This window comes from Castor canadensis, chromosome 12, assembly GCF_047511655.1.
Source record: "Castor canadensis chromosome 12, mCasCan1.hap1v2, whole genome shotgun sequence".
NCBI lineage: Eukaryota > Metazoa > Chordata > Mammalia > Rodentia > Castoridae > Castor > Castor canadensis.
This window is the reverse complement of record NC_133397.1, coordinates 123638372-123661919: the sequence shown is the minus strand read 5'-3', so window position 1 is coordinate 123661919 and position 23548 is coordinate 123638372. Positions and strand designations below refer to the sequence as shown.

Sequence of the window (23548 nt, the reverse complement as noted above, 5' to 3'; positions counted from 1 at the left end):
GTGACCGTGACACCCTGATCATGCCCGATCTCATCTAAAACAGCCCTGGCTCCTATGATTCATAACATGTAGACGACAAAGAGTTTTTGTTTTTAGGTCACTATGTGGGGGGGCTGAAAACTAGATAGGACATAGAGGACACATAATCTAGACTCCAAACCAGTTTAAAATGTTGTTCATTCTCTCCTAACTTTTCCACCCATGGCTAGCTTGCCTGGCACTGAGACCAAGCCAGACCTTGCCACTAAAGAACAGGGGAGAAGTAGTTCCTATTAGCTACAAACTTATCTCCATAGCGACCAAAGTCAAAGAGCTAAAATCCAAGAGCAGCTCTGCCCTGTGTTGACTCTGCTCTCTCCTTCCTCCAGGTATCCCAAGTTCCCAGTGTATACTGGTTCTAGGTCACATTAGCATGCAAAGTAAAGGTACATATGAAGAAAACTTCTTCCCTGCAACCTAAAATCTCTCCTTCCTATTTTATTCACACATTGTAATACCAACAGATGTAAGAACACAGAGATGGAATCTGCTGAAGTTTCTACCATTTGCTGAATAATCACAATAGAAATTAGTAATGAGATGCCTTGTAAGGGTCAACCACCAGTACCAGGAAACTAAGGTCCCAATAGTCTGTATAAAAGTGATGCAACAAAAATAAAAAAATAGATGAATAAAATAAAAGTGATGCCACATCACATGGCTTTCCAAGCAGGTTACCTCTTTTAGAGAGTCGGTAGGCATGGATCTCCAGAACAACCTCTGTCCCTATGTGCCAGGCTACAAACCCAATCATCACATAGGTCTTCTGGGGATTAGGGAGATTCAGTCCTGGCAAATCCATTCCTAGGAACATTGCTGCCACTAAGTATAGAGGAAAAAAATTATATTCAAGTACAATCCCCATCAAAAGAAATAACTGTGTCTATTATATCAATTAAAATGTATGCAAAGTTTATGAGAGGAAAAAGATTACTATTTAAGGCTACTAGTTAATTTAGTATTTTAGTAGAAGGCTCCATAAAGCAAAAAAATGGTAATTATGATCTGCCAATTCATAAAAAAAGAAGCACCCAAACTTTCCAGAAAGTTTAAATCTGCAATGTAGAAAGAGAGAAAAGGGACAGAAACCAAGGCTGATTGTACTTCCTCTCCTATTGAATCCCACAGACAGACTGTAAGGGTAGCAAGCACTACCTGCAGGTTTATTACATAAGGCACCAAAATGTTTCAGATCATCAAACTTGCCTTTTGAAAACCACCTCCCTGCCAGGTCCACACACTATGGAAATGACCTGCCTGGATGGAGGGCTTGAGCCCAACAGCCCACCTAAACCCAATTCACAATGACCCTCAACTTGAGCTGCTCAAATGTTTGCCCATCAGTCTAGTTTATTCTTCTGGCAAAGGCAAACACTAAAATAAAGTCTTAGAGAATTTTAAAGCCATTTGAAAAATCTTAAACTTAGAACTGAAATAATGACTTAAATCGTTGCCTCTAGAAATTACTTTCTGGATTTCATTGTTTAAGGCTGATTTCCCCTGAACAGCCAATTACTCCAATTACTAATGCAGCAAAAAATCATTTAAGCCAAATTACAACTTGTGATCTAAACAGTCAGCAATTATATGAGAATTAGTGGCATCATAAATACTTACCTGCCATTATTCTAGCAGCTGTTCCTATACTCCAATGAGTCCAGTTAAACATTTGCCTTCTAGCAAAATAAAAAAAAAAAAAGTCAGTATTCTTAAAAGTGATGTACTGACAATTAATTCCCAAGGAATTAAAAGGCATGCAATTGCCCTTATTGTCTGGGAATTAGATATCAGAAGCATTTTTTTTTTATCAGAAGCATTTGACCTAGCTACTCAGAAGGCAGAGATCAGGAAGATCAGTTTGAAGCCAGCCCAGCCAAATAATTCACAAGATCCTAGCTCAAAAATACCCAATGCAGGAATGAGCTGATGGACTGGCTCAAATGGTAGAGAGCCTGCCTTTCAAACTAAATACAATTTGTCATCATATTTTCTAAGACGCAAAATGCTTCTACTTGAAAAGGGATGAGCTTACCAAGTGGTGATATACTCACAAAGAGCATTTATACAGAAAAGCTGCAGGTACCTTGGATCGTATAAAGGTGGCCTGAAGGCTGCCAGAAGAGGCTGAAGAACTGCTAAAGTCATCACTATACAGCCGAGGTATGGATGGTAACCTGCATGCTGAACAAAGTTGGGTCATCTTAATTGTCTCTGTCTCTCTCAGCAATTTAAATCCTCAAGTTCAAAGTAATATACACAAGTGCATTCTCAGTGCTTTTCCATGACTTTAACCACTCAGTTCTGATGGTGGTGATGGTGGTGGTGGTGGTAGTGGTGGTGATGGTGGTGGTGATGATGATGATGGTGATGGTCGTGATGGTGATGGTAATGATGATGATGGTGATGATGGTGGTGGTAAAGGTGGGGGTGGATGATGATGATGGTGGTGATGGTGGTGGTAGTGATGGTGATGGTGATGATGATGATGATGGTGGTGGTGGTGATGGTGGGGGTAGTGATGGTGATAATGGTGGTGGTAAATGTAGGGGTAATGATGGTGGTAGTGGTGGTGGTGATGGTGGTAATGGTGGGGGTAGAGATGATGATGGTGGTGGTGGTAATGGTGATGGTGATGATGATGATAGTGATGGTGGTGGTGATGGTGGTGGTAGTGATGGTGATGGTGATGATGATGGTGGTGGTGGTAAAGGTGGGGGTAATGATGGTGGTAGTGGTGGTGGTGATGGTGGTAATGGTGGGGTAGAGATGATGATGATGGTGGTGGTGGTAAAGGTGGGGGTAGTGATGGTGGTAATAAGAGGTAATGCTCCCTGAGAATGTACTTGTGCCAACCACATGCTTTCCACACATTACCACTAACGGCCTCTACAAGGCCTTACATTTGGCTACCAATACCCCAATTATACAGATGGGGGAACTGAGGCTCAGGGGTATCTACAACTGTGTCCAAGACCACATGGAGTGCACATGGTTGGGTGGGGTCCAGCAATGCTGCCTCTTCCGCATTAGGATGTTAGGTGACCCCAAAAGCAAGACAGTCATTAGCAACACAGCTACGGCTAGTTGGTATCCACATGTCAAGAGCTGTCATCCCTTGGGCTGGGGGGGGGGGTGACTCAAGTGATAGAGCACTTGCCTACCAAGCACAAGGCCTTGGGTTCAATCCCCAGTACCGTGCACGCACGCACACACGCACGCACACACACACACACAGCAATCATTCTGGTGTGTGATAATGATTTGATTAGACCTCTGTTTCCCCTAACTGTGATTCCCTGTAACCCAAAGCTCAATAAATGCTTGTTGATTAAGTGGATAACCTGTGCAGCTACTACCTTGAAAGCTGGTCTCCTTTGTTCAGAATGAAGACTTAATTCAAGGAAAACATGCCAACACGGAATCTCAACAGTTTCTGCAACAATTCTGCACAGTGAGGCTGTGCTCCTCACACAGCCGTCAGCTCAGAATGCTTTGTACAGCCGTTCCACTTAACACTCGAGAGCCTGAGAGAAGGACTGAGAAGACGTTCTATCTGCTAACATATTTAGTACCCTGAAGGACACTACGGCCTGTGGTCACTGGCTTCCATGCTCAGGTAGGCTATAACTCTGTGACCTACAATAGGCACAAAGTAGCATCCAGGCCATGCTAAAGAGTCCTTGTAAATAGGAGCTAAAGGCTGACAAAAGGGCAATATCAAAACTGTACAAATGCTGGGCGCAGGTGGCTCATACCTGTAATCCTAGCTACTCAGGCAGAGGTCAGGAGGATCACAGTTCAAGGCCAACCCAGGCAAATAGTTTGCAAGACCCTATCTTGAAAATATCCAACACAAAAAAGGACTGGCGGAGTAGCTCATGTGGTTGATAGAGTGCCTACCTAGCAAGCATGAGGCCCTGAGTTCAAAACCCAGTATGGCCCCCTCAAAAAAAAAACTGTAAAACCATGGACTCAGTTGTACATACATAAAATTATAAGCATGACTATGTAGATGTAAAAGACCGCTACCTAATAAAAATAATAGAAACCGCAACAAAATTCTTACACAGACTTAGAGTGTACTGGGAACTCTCGTATGTGCTTTCAGTCAGTGAACCCTAGTCCTCACAGAAAGCCTGTAAGATGGGTACAATCATCACACTTCACAGATGAGTATACTGAGAAGCAGAGACGTTAAGTCACTTGTCCCAGATGTCCCAGGAAAGAAGTGATGATGTCAAGATGCGAACCCAAGTAGCCTGGCTGTAGAATAGTGCTCTCTGCATCTGTGGATTCCACGTGTGTAGAGTCAACCACCAAAGAAAACTATTTGAAAAAAAAGAGACTGCATCACTACAACCCCAAAATCACAAAGCAAATGCTCACTCCAAATGCCTGGTAAAACAAAGTTCTGATGCCTCACTTCACATCAGAAAAGCTTCATAGTTTTCCTTAAAAATGGGCTGCCCGATAGGACATCAACTTCCTGAAGAGCAGGAAGGAGGTTCCCTTGTAACATCTCAGCCCAAACTTCACACTTATCCCATCGCACCAGCCCAAACTCTGAAATATTAAATTTTGATATCAAATTCTGACTGGCTATAAAACCAGAAGAGTGGAAGGGAAGCCCAGTTTTATTCTGAACTTAGGCGGATCCTTTATTCTCAATAAGCCTGTTCCTTCATTCACTAACTGCAGACTGAGTACGTTCACTGTACCAGAATCTGACCTGGATGCTTCGGACAGACCAGTGACAGACCAGTAAATATCTCCGCTATCACACAGCTTGCATGCCAGTGTGGGAAGATGCACAAAGAAAGAACCTCATGAATACATGATTTATATGACATCTTATAAGATAAAGAGTGTATGACAGTCTACGGCCATACCACCCTGAACGCGCCCGATCTCGTCTCTCAAGAGTGTATGACAAAATGGAGCAAGGAGGGCTCTCAGAGTAAAGACTTACAGAAGATGAGGGAGTGAGGAAAACCTGAGGAAAACTCTAGAAAGCAAGAATTTCAACTAGATGTGGTGGTGCACACTGTAAGCCCAGCACTTGGGAAGCAGAGGCAGGAGGACTGCAAGTTCCAGGCAAGTTCTGGGCCAGCCTGGGCTCCATAGGGAGACTTTTTATCAGACGAGATCGGGCGCGTTCAGGGTGGTATGGCCGTAGACCATAGGGAGACTTTTTAAAAGGCAGGACTTTATCAAGCACGCCAGGCATCTTTGCAGTCCACCAAGGAAGTCAATGTAAAAGAAGATGAAATAGATGATACTAGGTACCAGATCATGGGGTTGTTAAGAGGTCTTTGGCTTTGTCTCTGAGTAACCAAGAAACATTACAGAAACCAGTTGGGGGCACAGGGAAACAAAATCTGACATACATATTATTTTTAATTACTCTACCTTCTTTAAGGAAAATACACTGTACATGAGCAAGGGTTGAAGTGAGGAGCCCAGACAGGTGGTGTGGTTTGGATATGAAATGTCCCCAAAGGCTCCTGGTGTCTCAATGATTGGGAGACCTAATCATTGAGAGGTGATTGGATCAGAGGCCCTGACTTAACCAATGACTAATCCACTTGTGGATTCCTAACTTGACAGCATTATTGGGAGGTAGTGGGAGATGGGGCTGGTTAGAGGAAGGAGGTCACTGGGATGTGTCTTTGAAAGATGTGTTATCCCTGGCCTCTTCCTGTCTTGCTCTCTGCTGGCTGACTGCCTGAGGCAAACATCTCCAACCCCACTACCTGCTCCCCACTACGTGGTGGTTCCCCATGACTCAGAAACAACAGAGCCAAGTGACCACAGACTGAGACATCTGAGACCAAGAGCCACAATGCAGCTTTCTTCTTTTTCCCTCAGGTATATGTCACCACAATGAAGATCTAACACAGGTGGCTACTGCAACAGTCCAGGCCAAAGATGATGCTAGCTCAGTCCCACAGAGCAGTGTCAGGGGTAGGGTGAGAAGTGTTTAACAATAGAGCCAATAGGATTGCCACTGAAATTGACAGGGGTGCAAGAGAACAGCTAAGGGAAATGCCAGGCTTTAAAGATGGGGCTCCAATGGTTAGTATGAGAATGGCAGCAGGCAGAGCAGGACTGAGAGACAAGGTCAGGAATTCCATTTGGACTTGTTAAGCTTGAGAGCTTTTGGACGTTTCACAGAGGTCCTGAACTCTCCTTAAGATAGATTCGTGAGCCAGGGTAGAGGTCTGAGCTAAAGACAAACCTTCAGAAGCAAACCTTGGTTTCTTCCTTGTGGTATGGTATTATATCAATACCTGCTTCATTTGAGATTTAAATTTGATAAAGTATTTGACACACCTGGTCACATAGTAGGACTACAACCTGTGTTAGTAGGACATCATAGCAGTAATTAGAGAACACCACTTAGACTGTTCATGTTCCTTAGACATCAGACTTTGAATTCCCACCACTTTATAAGAAAAAAGTCATGAAAGCAATAGTATATACATTTGATGCAGCCTAAAACTATATTTCATCTCCAGCTCACCTCTGCTAGCACCCTCGCTTCACCGCTGATCTCCAACCATGTGAAATAGCCATTAGCTGACTCAAAAAGGAAAGAAAGGGGGATACACACAGGAATGTCTTGTGCCCAGCAATCTGCTTTGAGGTCATACGGGTTTACATAAAAGCATCTGTGTGAGACATACTTACCCTGCTCCAGCCTCCTCTGTATATAAAAGGCAGGACAAAGCCAATGCAGGTGAGTCCAGAAGTGATGAGCATAAGTACCCGATGTACCTGCAGGTGAGATGACAAAGTGAGATGACAGCTGAGTATGTAAGAGAAAGAGCTGGTGTTACAGCAGGCAGAGATCATGGTGGAAGGGTTCCCTGAACATCTAATCACAGTTTATAGCCAGGAAAATTAAGATTTATTAAACTTGAAAGAAAACTCTAAGCTTCCATCCTCATTGTTCAAAAGTATTTGCTGAGGCCACCAACACAGAGCAGCAGGGGTGGGTATTTCGCACACAGAGCACATGTGCTTGCCAAGCCTTCCTTTCCTTCCACAGACATTTGTTAACCTCTGCTACCAAGTATGCTGCTATTGCAGGTGCAAAAATACTGGCTCCTGAAGAGCTTGCAATATACCCGACCAGGTAAGTGAAAAATGTATAAAACAAATAGCTCAGTGTAAAATCAAGTGAATTTTAAGAGTGAAAATAGGCACTGTTCATTGATCATGCCTTGAATAACTGATGCAAGCCAAACTATCCCAGAGAAAGTGGGGTGTAATAGTTACCCTATGTTTATCTATAAATGTCACAGTGTACACACACACACATATACCAACACCATTATTTATTTACTTATTTATTTTGGTGGTACTAGGGATTGAACTCAGGGCCTCACACCTGCTAGACAAGCACTCTACCACTTGACCCCACTCCCAGTCCAACGCCATGCTTTCAGAGACAGTAGAGGATTTGGGCTGGTAATTGACATGGAGTCTTCCAGTTGGGAACACCCACATGAGTGTATTGGAGCAGAAGAGAGAGAGAACAAGACAGTGGGAATGAGAAAGAGCACAGTCACAAGGCAGATGCAACAAGGCATACAGCAGTTTGGAGAATAAATAAAACAGATAACCTTCCCAGCCAATAGTGAGAAATGAAGATTAAACAAGGGAAACTGCAAAAGCTGTAAATTTATATGAACATGAAGTGTGAAGAACACCTCCTGACAAAGTCACAACTGTCCTATTAGTGGTATTATTTCTGCAAGCAGGCTTGTGCTTGCACATACTCACTGATCTTCTACTGTATGTGCAAGAATCTCTGTGCCATGATCTGTGGAAAAGGGATAAGGTTCTACTTCTTTTTTTTTTTTTTTTTGTGGTACTTGGGGGTTAAACTCAGGTCCTCATGCTTGCTAGGCAGACGTTCTACCGCTTGAGACACACCCCCAGCCCTTTCTGCTTTAGTTATTTTTCTAGTAGGGTCTCACTTTATGCCAGGGTCAGTCTGGACCTTGATCCTCCTATTTACACTTCCTGCGTAACTGGGATGACAGGTATGTGACACCATGCCAGGTTATTAGTTGTGATGGGGCCTCACAAACTTTTTGCCTGGCCTGACCAGGAACTGGTCAACAACAACTCCTGATCTTCACCCCCAAGTAGCCAGGATTACAAGCATGAGCTGTAGGGCCCAGCTATCTTTGCTTTCTTGACCCTGTTTATGTTTCCATTAAGAGATGGCTATCCCTTTACATAGGAAGGGACAGCATGGAAGTTTCTCATCCCAGGCACACAACCTGATGAATGTGGGATGGTCCAGCACTCACTGGCCCGTGGAGCAGCAGACAAACCCTTCTCTGATAGGCAGTAAGTGCCACTATTTCTTTCTTTGGCTCACCAGCTTTCCTTGACCAGCTCTGTTCAGTGCAAGAGTGAGTGCTCTTTCTGCCTCTCCCTCCACAAACACAGGTGTAAGGAAGGCTCATTTGGGTCCCAAAATCTATGTGTGGCCCTGACACATTCTCCAGTCCAGCTTGACTCTTCACAAAGCTGTCTGTATTTTGACCTCCATCAAGAATCTTGTGTCTGGCTGGGCACTGGTGGCTCACACCAATAATCTTAGCTATTCAGGAGGCAGAGATTAAGAGAACTGCAGTTCAAAGCCAGCCCGGGCAAACAGTTACAAGATCCTCTCTCGAAAATCCTCAAAACAAAAAAGGGCTGGTGGAGTGGCTCAAGTGGTAGAGTGCAAGCGTGATGCCCTGAGTTCAAACTGCAGTATTGAGCACCCCCTCCCCAAAAAAAAAAATCTTGTGTCCGCTTTCAATTGGTTAGGAAACCAAAGAGGACCTAAAAGCTACAACAGTTATAACTGAAAACAAAAAAGCACACATGCATCATGTTGCAATGTTCAAATAATATGGAAATAGCAGTCAGCGTTTTTTTCCTTCACCTACCTGAAACCAAACTGCTTGACCAAGGAAGAAAGCTTTTGACCAAACAGGTCTGAGGAACCGGGCAACCAGTACACCTATGCTGACAGTGGTCATCCATGCCACAAACATCAAGGCACCTGCAGGTGAGAAAAGTACAAAGGCTGACACTACAAACAGGTTAAGCTATTTCTTAAATGACCAAACAAAATGCTCAGAAAACATAAACATCCTACAAAGTCCCTTTGGCCAAGCTAAGTTTGACCTAAAAAGACCCCATGTGTCCTAGTTTTCACCACAAATACTTCTTCTAACAGCCAACACTTCTCTAGCCACTGTTACATGCGAACCACGCTCAGTGCTTTTGGTATATTTGTCAAACTGATCTTTACAACAATCCTACAATTGTTTCAGTTTTTCTGGATGAGGAAACTAAGTCACTTCCCCAGGATGACAAAGTCAGGATGTGAACCTGGTATGGCTTCAGGAACTAAATTGTGCTCTTTTGGTTGTTTTTGGAGGTACTGGGATTTGAACTCTGAGCCTCATGTTTGCTAGACAGGTGCTCTACCACTTGAGCCCCTCCCCCAGCCCAGCAACTGTGCTCTTAACTATTATACAGCATATCTAAAGTTATTTTAGAATGGTCTCACATCTCACTCCAAGAAATAGCGCAGGGGAAAAAATGATTTCCAAAACCATTTACTAAACAACTGGAGGTACCACCTTGTAGCCTAGGCTGGCCTGGACCTCCTGACAGCCCTGCTTCAGTTCCAGGTTCTGGAGTTGAAGGCAGGTACTACCACCCCCAGCTTAATAATAAAGTAATCTTCAAGCTCAACTGTGATGATATTTATGATAACTCTTGCATAACGGGTAACTCTGGAGAATATAAAGGGAGAAAATCAAACAAGACAAATTCCTCCAAATGTTGTTTTATACTACAGCATTTTCCTGCTTTTAAAGTCAATCTCTTCAACAATAACTAGGCTATGTTTCAAATGGAATCACCTTTCACTGGCAGAACCAGAGCATCTGAGAGCCTTGTGTCTAGACTACTGTTCTTCCACGTTCGTGCTGCTCTCACTCAAATACATGACTCCTAAGCACTGCAGTGAGCACGCTGTGCACACTCAAATGCTTGTACATTGACCTGCTCCTCAACAAAACTGTATTTGTGGAACCAAGCTCCTGTTACAACTAAACCACTCTTGTGAAAACTGGCATTTATTTTAACAAATGGCAAAATTTAAGGTCTTGTGAAAGTTAATCAACCCACTGTAGTTATAAACAACTGGAATACTTCTTTAGAATTACAGATATCTTAAAAGTTCCATTGCTGATTTTAGTATGCAGCCAGGGTTAAAACCACAGAAGTAAACCTAGTTTCCATTTTTAATAAAAAATAGCAAACATTCAGATAGACGACCTACCTGTAAATGTTAAACATAAAAGACTTATGATAATTTACTAAGTTATACCTGCCACCCTTCATAATCCAGCCAACACTAAGTCAACAGGTAAGTTTATTGCTTGAAGCTGTAACCATACTACACAAATAACTTACCATGAGCCTTCAAAAGGGGTGAAGAATGGGATCCGCCTATGTTCTTTGGAGAGTCTGTCACATTATACTTTTCATATGTAATTAGAGGTTGCTTAGAGTGCTTGTAAATTCGACCTAAGGATGACAAAGAAAAAAATATTTCCTCAGGGAGGAGGACTTGTGAGAGAGGCATGGGATGGAAAGAAAATTTCTTATGGTAATGAAAAATAATTGAATATCAACAGACTTGTCATTCATATGCAAAAGTAAAATGAAGATAGAAGCAAACGCACATGGCCTTCATGAAAATTAAAGAAATAATTTAGCCAAGCAAGAGATGAATCAAAATAAAGACCAGGACTGGACAAATTACAGTAACAGAACTGGAAGTACGCAAGAAATATGTTAAGTAAGAAGTGACCCCAACTACTAATCTGGCTGCAAATCACTGAAAATGTCAAGTATAATTCTTGAAAGAGAACAGATAGTTTTAAAACTATCTACAAGCTATTGACCATCACCACATCCAAAATCCTAGAACATACTAACAGAAATTGGACCTGGGGAGAGATGGTGAGAGGAGGACCAAAAAGAACATTCTGATGATATGGTACTTGGCATATAGTCAATTCAGACTGTGTCTGAGTAACAAATCCAAATCCAAAATAATAGTGACATAAATGAATTGAGAATGCATTGTCTCTTATTACTCTTCATTACATCTAAAATTAAATCTAGGAATGTATAGAATTATTCCAGGTGTGTGTTCATTCTAGGATTCTAACCAACAGAAATATCTACTTTTTAACCAGACATATGTAGAGGAATGTTCACAGCAACTTTTTTAATGCTGGTGGAAAAGAAAATATAGATAAACCAAATGTCCATCATTAAGAGAACAAATAAATAAATTATGGAACATACATACTTTTAGAACGCTATGCAAGTATACAAATAATTAAGAAATTTTATAACAGACATATATATGAACCGTTGTCTCAAACAAATATTAGGTAACAGATTTTTTTATCTAAAATAATCTATAAATAATTATATGGGATACAAGTTATATTGACTGACTAAAATGCAGCCAAACTAAAAAGTAACAAAAAGCCAGAAGAAAACTGGAGACAGCTCAAGTGGCAGAGTATTTGCCTAGCAAGCTCAAAGCCCTGAGTTCAACCCCAGAACTGCCAAAAAATATATATAGTCCACCTAGACATTTATAAAAACTACTCTTTATAAAAATTCTTGGACTAAATAAGAAATCAAAACTAAAATCATAAATCTCAGAGATGTGTAATAGTGAGAAAACTTCATATCAAAACACACGAATGTGGTCGGGCGCCAGTGGCTCATTCCTGTAATCCCAGCTACTCAGGAAGCAGAGATCAAGAGATCACGGTTTGAAGTTAACCCACACAAATAGTTTACAAGACCTTATCTCAAAAAAAGTCACAAAAAAGGGATGGTGGAGCAGCTCAAGATGTAGGCCCTAACCCAGTACTGAAAAAAAAAAAAAAAAGCACCACATGGATGCAATCAAGGTAAAGACAAAGAATTGAAGTAAAATTGAAGTAATCATTAATGTAAGGTGCATTTAAAACAACAAAACTGCCAGGCACCTGTGGCTCACGCCTGTAATCCTAGCAACTTGGGAGACAGAAACCGGGAGGATGGAAGTTGGAGGCCAACCTTAGCAAACAGTACTAGAGACACCATCTCCAAAATAACCAGAGCAAATGGACTGGAGGTATAGCTCCAGCAGTAGAGTGCCTGCTTTGTGAATGAGAAGCCCAGAGTTCAAAACTGCATCCCAACAAACATAAATAAGAAATATAGCCTAGTAAACCAGAAAGGCCCATACAATTCTTAGTTTCCATCAACTCTGACCACAAGACAAAAGGAAATATTACCTTGTTTGAAATTAACAAGTGGCACGGCTGCTGACACAGAAGGAATGCTGTCATTACATGAAAACCCTGCATGCAACTTTAAATCAGCCAAGATGTGTCCAGCTCTAAATGAACTCTAAATGAAATGTACAGAATTACAGAAAACAACCAAAGAGGAAGTAGTAACTCGTAAGAGGAATAATAATACAAGAACTGTTCATAATCAACTGTGTCCATCTCACATTAGACTGTTAGTGCTGTGAGTTCTACCACATCATGAAGAGAACAATTGTAACATTAAAAATTCTTTTCAACAAAACTGGAAAAAAGGGCAGAACAGGTTTTGTCTGGAAGTGAGAGGGGTGGGGAGGAGAAAGAGGGGGCAGGGGGGCAGGGGGGAGAAATGGCCCAAACAATGTATGCACATATGAATAAATGAATATAAATGAATAAATAAATTCTTATTTTAGGGCTGGAGGTGTGGCTCAAGTGATATAACTCCTGCCTAGCAAGATAAAGGCCCTGAGTTCAACACCCAGTACCACAAAAAAAGAAATCTTATTTTATTTACACTCTTCTAGAGTTCATTCTATGAGATTAGCAATACACTGAAAGCAAAATACCTGTGAATACACACACACACACACACACTCCAACAACCACAGACCAAAGTCACTTACGAATATAGACACAAGAAGCTTAATCAAAATATTAGCAAATCTAAGTTCTGTATTCAAACAATAAAATGTGACCAAGTGAGGCTTATCCCAGGAATCTGCCATGCAGAAATCTATAAAAGTAATGATAAAATATCTCAATAGCTGCCCAAAAGACATTACGGGAAACCAAGCACTCATTCATGATATAAACTCTTAAGAACGTTGGGAACAAGTCCTCAGCACAAAAAGGATTTACAGCAGAGAGGGGTGGGGCAGGATGAGAATAAGAAGTGTCCACCATTTTGTCTCCATGAGTGAGAAGAGTCAGTAACATAGGAGAGACCATCTTCTGAAGAGGGAATGAGAGGAAGAGGGTCAGGAATCACCAAAAGCACAGGGAAACTGAGGCAGCAGAGAAAAGCAGCACACAGTTCCAAGCCATTCCAGGTATGAATGACAAATAAATATATGAACAATGCCCAACATCCTTGGCCAAAAAGGAAATGCAAATCAAAACAACACTGAGATTCCACCTCTTTCCAGTCAGATTGATGTTCATCAAGAAAACAAACAACATATACTGGCAAGGATCAGCATCCCTATGACCTTATGACCCTGCCATACCATTCTTGGGCATATAACCAAAAGAGCAAAAATCAACATACAATCGAGCTATTGCACACCCATGTTTATTGCAGCATTATTCACAATAGCCAAGCTGAGCGATCAGCTTACATGCCCAACAACCAATGAAATGGAAAAGAAAATGCTATATATACACAATGCAGATTATTCAGCCATGAAGAAGAACGAAGTTATGCCATTTGCAGGAAAACGGATGGACCTGGATAATTAGTTGAGCAAGATAAGGCAAGCTCAAAAAAGCCAAATATCATACGCATTTTACTCCTACATGGAATCTAGACCTAAAATGATGATGACCACAACAATGATGGCAACGAGTATAAAAGGGGGGCTGATGTGGAGGGGGGTCAGCAGAAGGGGCAGTGTTAAAAAAAGAGGATAATAGGAGCAAAAGAGGACTGAAGTACATTTTGTGTGTGTGTGTGTGTGTGTGTGTGTTTATGGTGTATATGTGTGTGTGTGTGTTTATGGTGTATGTGTATGTGTGTGTGTGTTTATGGTATATGTGTGTGTGTGTGTGTGTGTGTGTGTGTGTGTGAAGGTAGCATAATACAACCCATCAAATTCTGTTTAAATAAGCAGTGTGGGGTGTTGGAACAAAATAGAGGGAATGAACTTGTTCAAAGGACACTATACACGTCTATAAAATTATCACAAAGAAACCCACGTGTGCTATTAATGAATACTAACCAAAAAAAAAATCAAAAAACTAAACTGATATTTTTTTTAAAAGGACATACACCAGAAAAAAAGAAGACAGTAAGAAGACAGGACATTTCTCAGAAGCATTCACATCAAAATCAGAACAATGCAAGAACACTTGCCATATCACCAGTGCCATTCTTTGTTGTTCTAGAACTAGACTGTGCAATCAGACAAGATTACACAGGACCTGTTATTTGCATAGGGCATGACATTTATCCAGGAAACCCAAGGTAATCAACTGAAAAACTAGGTGGGTAAACTCAAGATAAATATTCAAGCTAGTAGCCTTCCTATATACTAGCAAATTTTTTTAATATATGAAAAAGAATCCTATTCACAGTTGTTTGTTCTAGGGGAAAAAAACTGTAAAATACCTAGGAACAAAAAATATTTAAGTCCTATATAAAAATATGAGGAAAACCATAAAATTCCACTGAAAGAAACATATGCAGGACCTAAATAAGTGGAAGATAGCAGAAAGACTTGCTATTATAGAGTTATTATTCCCCAAATTAATCTACAATTTCATTTCACTTTCCATCACAACAACAAATTTTTCACAGAACTTAACAAATCATTTCTAAAGCTCATCTAAAAGAACAGATACTCAACAGGGAGGCAAGAACTCTTGGGGCTAAAAGGCCAAAAGGTGGGTGCAGAGGTGCATGCCTATAATCCAAAATACTTGGGAAGTGGGGCAGGAAGATCACTTGAGCCCAGGAGTCCAAGGCCAGCCTGGGCAATGTAGCAAGAGTCTGTCTTTTAAAAAGAAAAAAAAGGAAGACCAAGAAGGGAATCATATTCTTTCAAAATCCACAGCCTATGGTAAGGTTATAGCAATTCCAACTACAGCAGGAATAAACAAATAGATGAAGGGAAGAACAGAAAAATGAGAAATAGTTCGATTTACTGACAGATTGTTAGCATTTGATAAAAATTATTTTGGGACACCTAGTTATTTGTTCAGGGTTACCATTACACCATTCTCCATGATAACAGAGAAGACCAGACATAGAGCAGAAAATGAGAGGTTTATGCAATGAACACCCAGAAGAAAGTACCAAGAGCAAAGCAACAATACCTGTCAGGAACTAAGAAAACCATCAAAATGATAAAGAAAACTATCAAAAATGACAAGAAAAGGCATTAAGAAGCTAAAAATTTTGCATGAGTGGAGTGATAGAAGAGAAATCACATTCCAACAAGCCTGAAAGACAAGTCGAAGAAAAAAATGTTCTTATATTCTGAATCACTGTAGAGCCAAGGACCAAGCATGAACTGAACCTTCTTGAAAGCAGGAGTCCATTACAGTTTTAGAATAACATTGTGTGGTTCTATCAAAGAGCAGCTCTACTGTACGAGAGCTTGACTTGCTTCTTACAAGACTCCATAGAAGTATGTGGCTTGTTTTACACTCACATTGTTTAAAGAACAGGTCACGTGGTATCAAGGTCTCTTCATTATAAGTTGATAGGTTTAATTATGAATTATTTACTTGCCCAAGTGATTTCTACCTTTTGGTTTAAACACTCAGCTTTTTCCTATGACTTCTTGCATCAAGCTACAACAAAAAAGTCAGCATTCTGGGGAAACAGAAAGCTTAAAATGGGTAGATCTTTCAGTAAAATCTGAAACACTTTAGTGAAACTGGATACACTTTACATTTACAAGCTGTATGATTATATGATTACCATGAGAAATGGTTTAAAGCTTACAAAGTCTCACTGTTTGAAATAGAGTTCAACTTATAAATGGTCCACATAAGCCAGGCATGCTAGTACATGCCTGTAATCCCAGCACTCAGGAGGCTGAGGAAAGAGGACCATGCGTTTGACAGTTTGACCATGCTGTACAGCATAACCCTAGCTAAAAAACAAAAGAAAAACCAGGAAAAGGTTCAGATACAGATTTCTAAACAACAGGAGAGAGTTATTTATGCAGTAGCTATCCATTGTTGGCCAGTACAAAGGAAATGGAAAAAGAATTCTCTTGATCAACAATCTCCATTTTTATTTTTTGGAATTTTTGTTTTATTTGCTTTGCACTCCACCAGTTTAAAAAAAAATAAGGCATGCCCTCAATATATTTATATTTTTATTAATAAATATATTCATAGCCATGGCTCACTCCTGTAATCCTTAGCAACTCAGAAGGCAGATCAGGAGGATTGGGTTCAAGGACAGACAGGCAGATAGTTCTCAAAACTCTATCTTGAAAAATATCCAACAAAAAAACAGGGCTGGCAGAGTGGCTCAAGTAGCAGAGCACCTGCCTAGCAAGTACAAGGCCCTGAGTTCAAATCCCAGTACTACCACCACCAAAAAATACTGTTTCCAGGCTGGGGGCATGACTTAAGTGGTACAGCTCCTGCCTTGCAAGCTCAAGGCCCTAAATTCAAACCCGGTACTGCCAAAAAAATGTTCTTGGTTCACACCTATAATCCTAGCTACTTGGGAGGAAGAAATAGGAGAATCATAGTACAAGGCCAACCCAGGCAAAGTTAGCAAGATCTATCTCCAAAAAAACAAGCCAGGGGTTAGACGTGCGGCTCAAGTGGTAGGGCATCTACCTGCCTAGCAAGCACAAGACCCTGAGTTCAAGCCGCAGTATAGCAAAAAAGGAAAAAAAGAAGAAGAAAGCCAGGCACGATAGCACCCAGTTACCCCCAGTTGTGGGGTAGTGGTAGGAAGGTCATAGTCCAAGGCCAGCCCCAGGTAAAAGCAAGAGGCTCTATGTGAAAATAAAGTAAAGCAAAAAGGACTGAGGCTTGACTAAAGTGACACTTGCCTAGCAAGCACAAGCCCTTGAGTGCAAATCCCAGTACTACACAAAAGGAAGGAAAAGAAAATACATTCTGAGCCATGAAGAAATTTTTGCATTGCCATACATCACACACACACATACTGTTTCTAGGACCCCTGCAGTAGACATGCCCTTGTCAATACACTCAGGGAAATACAAACATATGGCTTCTTACAAGGTGTTCTAGTTCTTCTGGACAAACTGCATTTTACCAAGTAGAGGCTGTTCTGATCACGTTTAATGGTGATTTGTAACCTAGCTGACACTCTATGTCATTTTCAGAGAAAGAAAGCTAGAGGTTAACCAAAACTCAAAATTTCAGGAGAAAAAGGAACAGGGTTATAGCGCCTTACCTTCCAGTGTGTACCTTAAAAATGAGCAATTACAGGAGTCTTTGCAAAAGGGGGAGAAGTGGAAGGAAGATGAATAAAACACTTGTAAAGATAGTTTTCATCAATGGTGTACACTTACCATCCTTCACTGCACCATCTGCTAGAAATATGTAGAAGCTCTCATTCAGATCAAATCTATTCTTAACCCCAGGAAGGGTAATGTTTCTTCTGAAAGAACACTGAATTACACCATCCGCCAACCTCCAAGCCATATCCTCAAGAATCCCCTACAAACATACACAATGGGTCTTCTTAGCACTCTCCAGAGACTTGCTAAAAATAAGACATTATCAAAACCCTGACCTGTTCGATTTCCTTTCCCCATCATGGTGTGTGCATGTTTTGTATGCAGTGTCATTGTCTGTCACTTCCTCTCTGAAGACTACAAGAAACATTTTCTCCCAGTTTGTCTTGATCCCACTTGGCAAAAATAAGATTTTTACACTGAGCCAGCACCCCATGGTTCCTCGACCCAGGTTGGAAACTTGGGCAGGTGTCCTGATTCCATCTGGCACCTAGCACACAAACAGAAACACTGAAGAAACAAATAAAAAGTAATACATTAGTGGGCCCAATGCAGCTGACCACTGGGGAGGAGTTGCGACCAGCTGAGGAAAGCCATTCACAATGGGATCATGAATGACACCTACTGCTCTATCAGACCTCACTTTCGAGGTCACTAAGTGACAGCCACTGCTCCTTTACAATTCATGTGTTTGTAATCACCCTGTGAAAAAGACACTTCTCTATCACAAATGGTCCACACTGGGCACAGACACCAACAAAGAACACAAAAGACAACTGCCTAGGGTGCCAACTGAGTCTTTACCTATGTGTCCTTCTGCTCCCTAATTAGGGAATCCTAGTGACACTCACCTAATTCTCTCCTTAAAACTGCATGCTTCTGTAAAGGAGCTAATGCTAACGCATGTTAGCAAACCATAAAACACTCTTTCGTTAAGATGCAACTAAAAGAATTTAAGTGACGGCAAGAATTCATCTTTTCCTAAAGAGAAACTCTTTTGTACAACTTCTCAGAGATCCTCATGAGAGGAACCCTGCTGTCCAGTGAGGCTGCTGACTGCAGGGGAGTTGGACACTCTGTCACAGCCCCATAGCAGGAAGGTGGACCAGCCAGGTGGAGGCTCTCACTCACCCTGGAGTCCATCACAGGGTGACTTCGCCCCGTCAAATGAGAAGGCTGTATGTGCACACTCTGATCTTCACGAATACACATGTAAGCATCGTCGTGCCCCTGAAAACAATTGCAAAGGACAAACTCTTAAAAAAGGTTCAGCCATGGTTTAAAAGTCTTTAGATGTTATTTTAGAACACACTTTACCCATTAAATGTTAAATGATCTATGAATTCTAGAGAACTGGCTGTTCATTTGTTAGTTAAAAAACAATTCATTAGAATAGAAAAGTACTAAAATTTTAGTGCAAAATAACAGAGCAAATTGGACGTGTATTGGGGGGGGGGTGTAGCTCGGTGAGATAGCTCTTGCCTGGCAGGTGCAAAGACCTGGATTCAATCACCAGTGATGAAAAAAACAGACATATGATAAGCTTATATGTCCACAAACCCACCACGAGTTGATGCAACTATTCATGTTTCATGTACATCATTTAACTTCTTTGTAATTTTACCTATTTTTCCCTTCCCAAGTGGAAAAATACAGTTTCACCTTTTTTTTCACTTAATTTACTATAAATATTGTTTCAGATATTTACTTGTGAACAAATACAGATGTCCTGTATATTCATGGCTGTGAATACACTGTATTATATTAGATATTTTGGGGTTAACTTTTAAGATGGACAGATATTGTAATAAAATATTGCTACATGTTATACATACTCCATAGATATCTTGTTACAAAACTGAAACAAAACTATCTGAACTCAAGGAGGAATTTTTTATCAGTATAATTCTTATTTATCCTTTTGTCTCTAATATTCCTTAACTGAAAGTTAGGCCTTATTCTTGAAAATGGTTGGGAGAAGACAGGCTTCAACCTCAAAGTACACTGAAGCAACGAATAACCTCCACTTTAAGGAATTTTTTTATAGACCATAAGCTAACAAGGTCTTTTATGCGCTCTGGTCACTAGCTTTTTTTCACCTTTTTATGAGCTGGTCTTTCTCTACGTTACCCAGACTGATCCTGAATTCCTGGGCTCAAGGGATCGTCCTCCTTCAGCCTTCCCAGTAACTGGAACTGTGGGCAATGTCACCACACCCAGTTCTAGTCACTAACTTCTTAAACAAGATCCCAGACTATCCAACTATAATAAATTTTGCTATAAATTCCAATATGTCCCAAACTTGGGAGGCTCAGACAGGAGGATTAGGCCAGCCTAGGCTACACAGTGACTTGTCTCAAAATCTAACATGAAATTCTAATATATTTCTGTATGTCCAAATTTAAAATGTTACACTTTAGAAAACTTTCAAGGGCTGGGGGCATTGCTCAAGTAGTAGAGAACCTGCCTAGTAAGTGAGAGTCCTGAGTTCAAACCCCAGTACTGAAAAAAAAAAAATCTTTCAAAGACATAATCCTAGCAAAGCAATTATTCACTGTTACACAACTTATAGTCAAATCAGAATTTGCTCAATTCAAGACAAGAAACTTTCAATGGACATGATTTAAAACAAGAGTTAACAAATTGAGGCCTGCAAGCCAAATTCAACCTGAGGATAATTTTTACACTGCTTTGGGGCTAAGAATGATTGTTGTACAAACTTAAATGGCTTAAAAAGTTAGAGGAATTATTTATGACAAATGAAAATATATCAAATTCAGTGTCCATAAATGTTTTGTGGGAACATGTAGCATGCAAGGTTGCTTCTGTACTCCAACAGAGCTGAGTACTGGGACAAGAACCATAAGGCCCACAAACTCTAAAACAGCTCCTATCTGGTCCTCTACAGAAAAGGTTTGCTGAACCCTGGTTGTAAAGAATGTGTTTTCTAAAATGTCTATCATTGACGAGACACAGGAATACTTTTGTTGGTACAAGCCACGTCAGAGATAGTGACAGTGCACTCAAGAGAATAAAAGAGACACAGCAAGGAACAAATCAAAAGTACATGACGGGCCAGAGGTGGTGGTGCAAACCTATAATCCCAGCTACTCAGGCAGAGGAAACAGAAGGACCAAGGCTTAGGCCAGCCTTAACAAAGTTGGCACCAGACCTTATCTGAAAAATAAACTAAACACAAAAGGGCTGGCGGTGTGGCTCGAGTGGTAGAGTTACGACAAAAGAGAAAGTACATGGGAGGACCAAGGGGTACCTCAGTGATAGAGTGTTGGCCTAGCACGCATGAGGACTGGAGTGTGATCCCCAGCACCACCAAAACAAAAAAAATAAAGTGCGATGAACATTTGAGCACTCAAAACTTGATTTCCAAACACTGTTCTTACTAGTGGGAATACAGCCCCTTTGGAAAACGAGGAAATGCATGAGCTGGGGATGCAGCTCAGTGGTTGAGTGCTTGCTTGGCATGTATAAGGGCCTGAGTTTGATTCCCAGCACTGAAAAAAAAAACATGAAACTATAGTGGAAAACACACCTTGACACCTTGTTACAGCAGAAGACAAGGACATGCTCAGAAACTGACGGAGGGACATCAAAAGAGCACAGAAGCCAGCTAGACAGGGCACCCATCGGCCACCTCCAGGTCAATGGGACCATCTAAAAGAAGAATGGTGGCAGTAAACTGTGGCACAGTGGACAAAAGAGATCCATTAGTTTATTGTGCTACTCCAAAAGGGAAGGAAAGGTGCCAGGAGAAGAAAGCTCTTCTTTTCAGAAGAATGTCAGCTCATAAATAAGGTAGAAAACCACCATTTTGTGACCACAATGTAACCACTGATGAGAAGCAGCACCAATTAATGCTAAAATCATTTGTCAGCAGGCTGTTGGGGAGCAGAATACTCAGTCTCAAAGCATCACCCCACGTGTTATTGATTACACACAAAGAGGAAATGCACCTGCACCCTATGGAAATCTGACAGACACAATCATACAACAGAGCACCGTTAAGAACAGGACGATTTCACAGCGTGCACCTTTTCACATGGTGCAGTGATTTGGAATCAACATCCTTTGTGCAGTAGAGGTGAGTCTCAGTGTGAATCTATTTGTATAAAGCGCAGAACATTCTACAAAACATCTGGCCTGAAAAGGAAAAAAACAGTCAAGAAAAAAAGGTAGGGTAACAGTTCTAAGGCAAAGGAGATCAACAAAAATATATGAAATGCACTGAGTGAAAACTGTGGATCTTAGATCAGAATTAAAAAAAAAAAAAACAGCTAGAAAACTAGAAAAGCACTTTGTTGGGACAATGGAAGAAATTTAATGATTGACAATGTATTGCATAAATTATATCTTTATTAAATTTTCTCAGAATGATAAAGATATTGTGGTAATTATGGGAGAGTGTCCTTGTTCTTAGAAGAGATATGCTGAAAACTTTCATATCATATGAAATGCTGAAATTTCATATCTACAACTTACTTTCAAATAGTTCAGGGAAAAATATGTCATTATGTATATTACATAAACTAATGGAGGTAGAGAGATACAGATGGAATGGACAAAGAAAAAATGGCAAATCCAGGTAAAGGGCTGATGGGTGATCACTAAATTATTCTTTCAACATTTATGGAGGCTTAAAGTTTTTTATAAGGAAAAGTTGGAGGTGAGAGGAAGGACCTGAGAGATGAACGAAGGGAGGAATCTAAGTCACATATTCTTTGAAAACCAGGGGAGATGTTGGCAGAAGCAAATCAGATGTTCTATAGATTACCTAGATGGGTACCTGACAAGAAGCAAGCAAACAATAATGGTAACTGTGTTTTCTATAGAGTTGTTAATCACAAAAGCAGGGAACACAAGGAGACCTTAGGAGGCAAAATAATAATAAATTCAGTTGGTGATTTGTGTTGTCCAAGAACAGTAGCCTAAGTTCAAACCCTAGTCCCATTCAAAAAGCAAAACAACAACAAAAAAGAGCAATTACTTGGATGAGAACCCACATCTGGGATGATCCTAGAATTGGCCACTGAAAGTGGTGTAAGCCACAAAATGGTACACAGCAAGGGTCAGATGCAAAATATATAGTGGGTCTCCATCCCTTTCTCCTGGCATAGAACTCTTAAAGTCCTTGGAATTTTCTATCATCTTCTATTGTAATGGTTTGACTGATGGCTGGCAGCCCCTAGTAGTAATAGGACTATAGGATAGGGAGTTTTTTGTTTTTTTTTTTTGGCAGTACTAGGGTTTGAACTCAGGGCCTCATGCTTGCTAGGTAGGCACTCTACCATTTGGGTCACTCTACCAGCCCTTTTTGTGTTGGGTATTTTCAAGATAGAGTCTCAAAAACTACTTCCCTGGGCTGGCTTCAAACCATGATCCTCCTGATCTCTGCCTCCCGAGTAGCTAGGATTACAGGTGTGAGCCACTGGTGCTTGAGCCAGGGTTGGAACTTTGAACTCCACTCCCCAAACTCTGGGAAATGAGAGGGGCTAAAGGTTAAATTACTCACCAGTGGTCAAGAATTTAATGAATTGTGCCTATGTAATGAAGACTACCATAGAAACCCAAAGGGTTTCTGGGAGCTTCCAGATAGCTGAACATATGGAAGTTCCTGAAGGGTGACAGCCAGGAGAGGGTGTGGGAGTTCAGTGTCCCTTCTCCCATCTCTCACCATCTGCATGTCTTTACCAATATCCTTTGTAGTATCATTTATAATAAGCCAGTAAATACAAATGCTTCTGAGTTCTGTGATCAGCTCCAGCAAATTAACCAAACCCCGGGAGGGAGTGTTAGGAGCCCTGGTTTGAAGCCTGTGGACTCAGAAGCCCAGGTAAAACAATCTGAGGCTGTGAAAGGCATCTGAAGTAGGAGAGGCAGCCTTGGGCATTGAGC

General features: G+C 40.9%; 1 protein-coding gene across 10 annotated transcripts in view; it reads right to left on the bottom strand.

Moving 5' to 3' along the window:
- The window catches only part of Frrs1 (ferric chelate reductase 1), a 97387-nt gene that overhangs the window by 2234 nt on the left and 71605 nt on the right, over positions 1 to 23548 (bottom strand). For all 10 annotated transcript variants that reach the window (XM_074050921.1, XM_074050922.1, XM_074050925.1 and 7 more), the window contains 8 exons: positions 18770 to 18868; positions 17693 to 17840; positions 10537 to 10650; positions 8994 to 9109; positions 6730 to 6816; positions 2123 to 2220; positions 1657 to 1715; positions 718 to 861 (listed from right to left, as the gene is read on the bottom strand). In XM_074050921.1, the coding sequence (XP_073907022.1) occupies positions 718 to 861; positions 1657 to 1715; positions 2123 to 2220; positions 6730 to 6816; positions 8994 to 9109; positions 10537 to 10650; positions 17693 to 17840; positions 18770 to 18868 (865 nt within the window). The remainder of the gene's footprint in view (positions 1 to 717; positions 862 to 1656; positions 1716 to 2122; positions 2221 to 6729; positions 6817 to 8993; positions 9110 to 10536; positions 10651 to 17692; positions 17841 to 18769; positions 18869 to 23548) is intronic.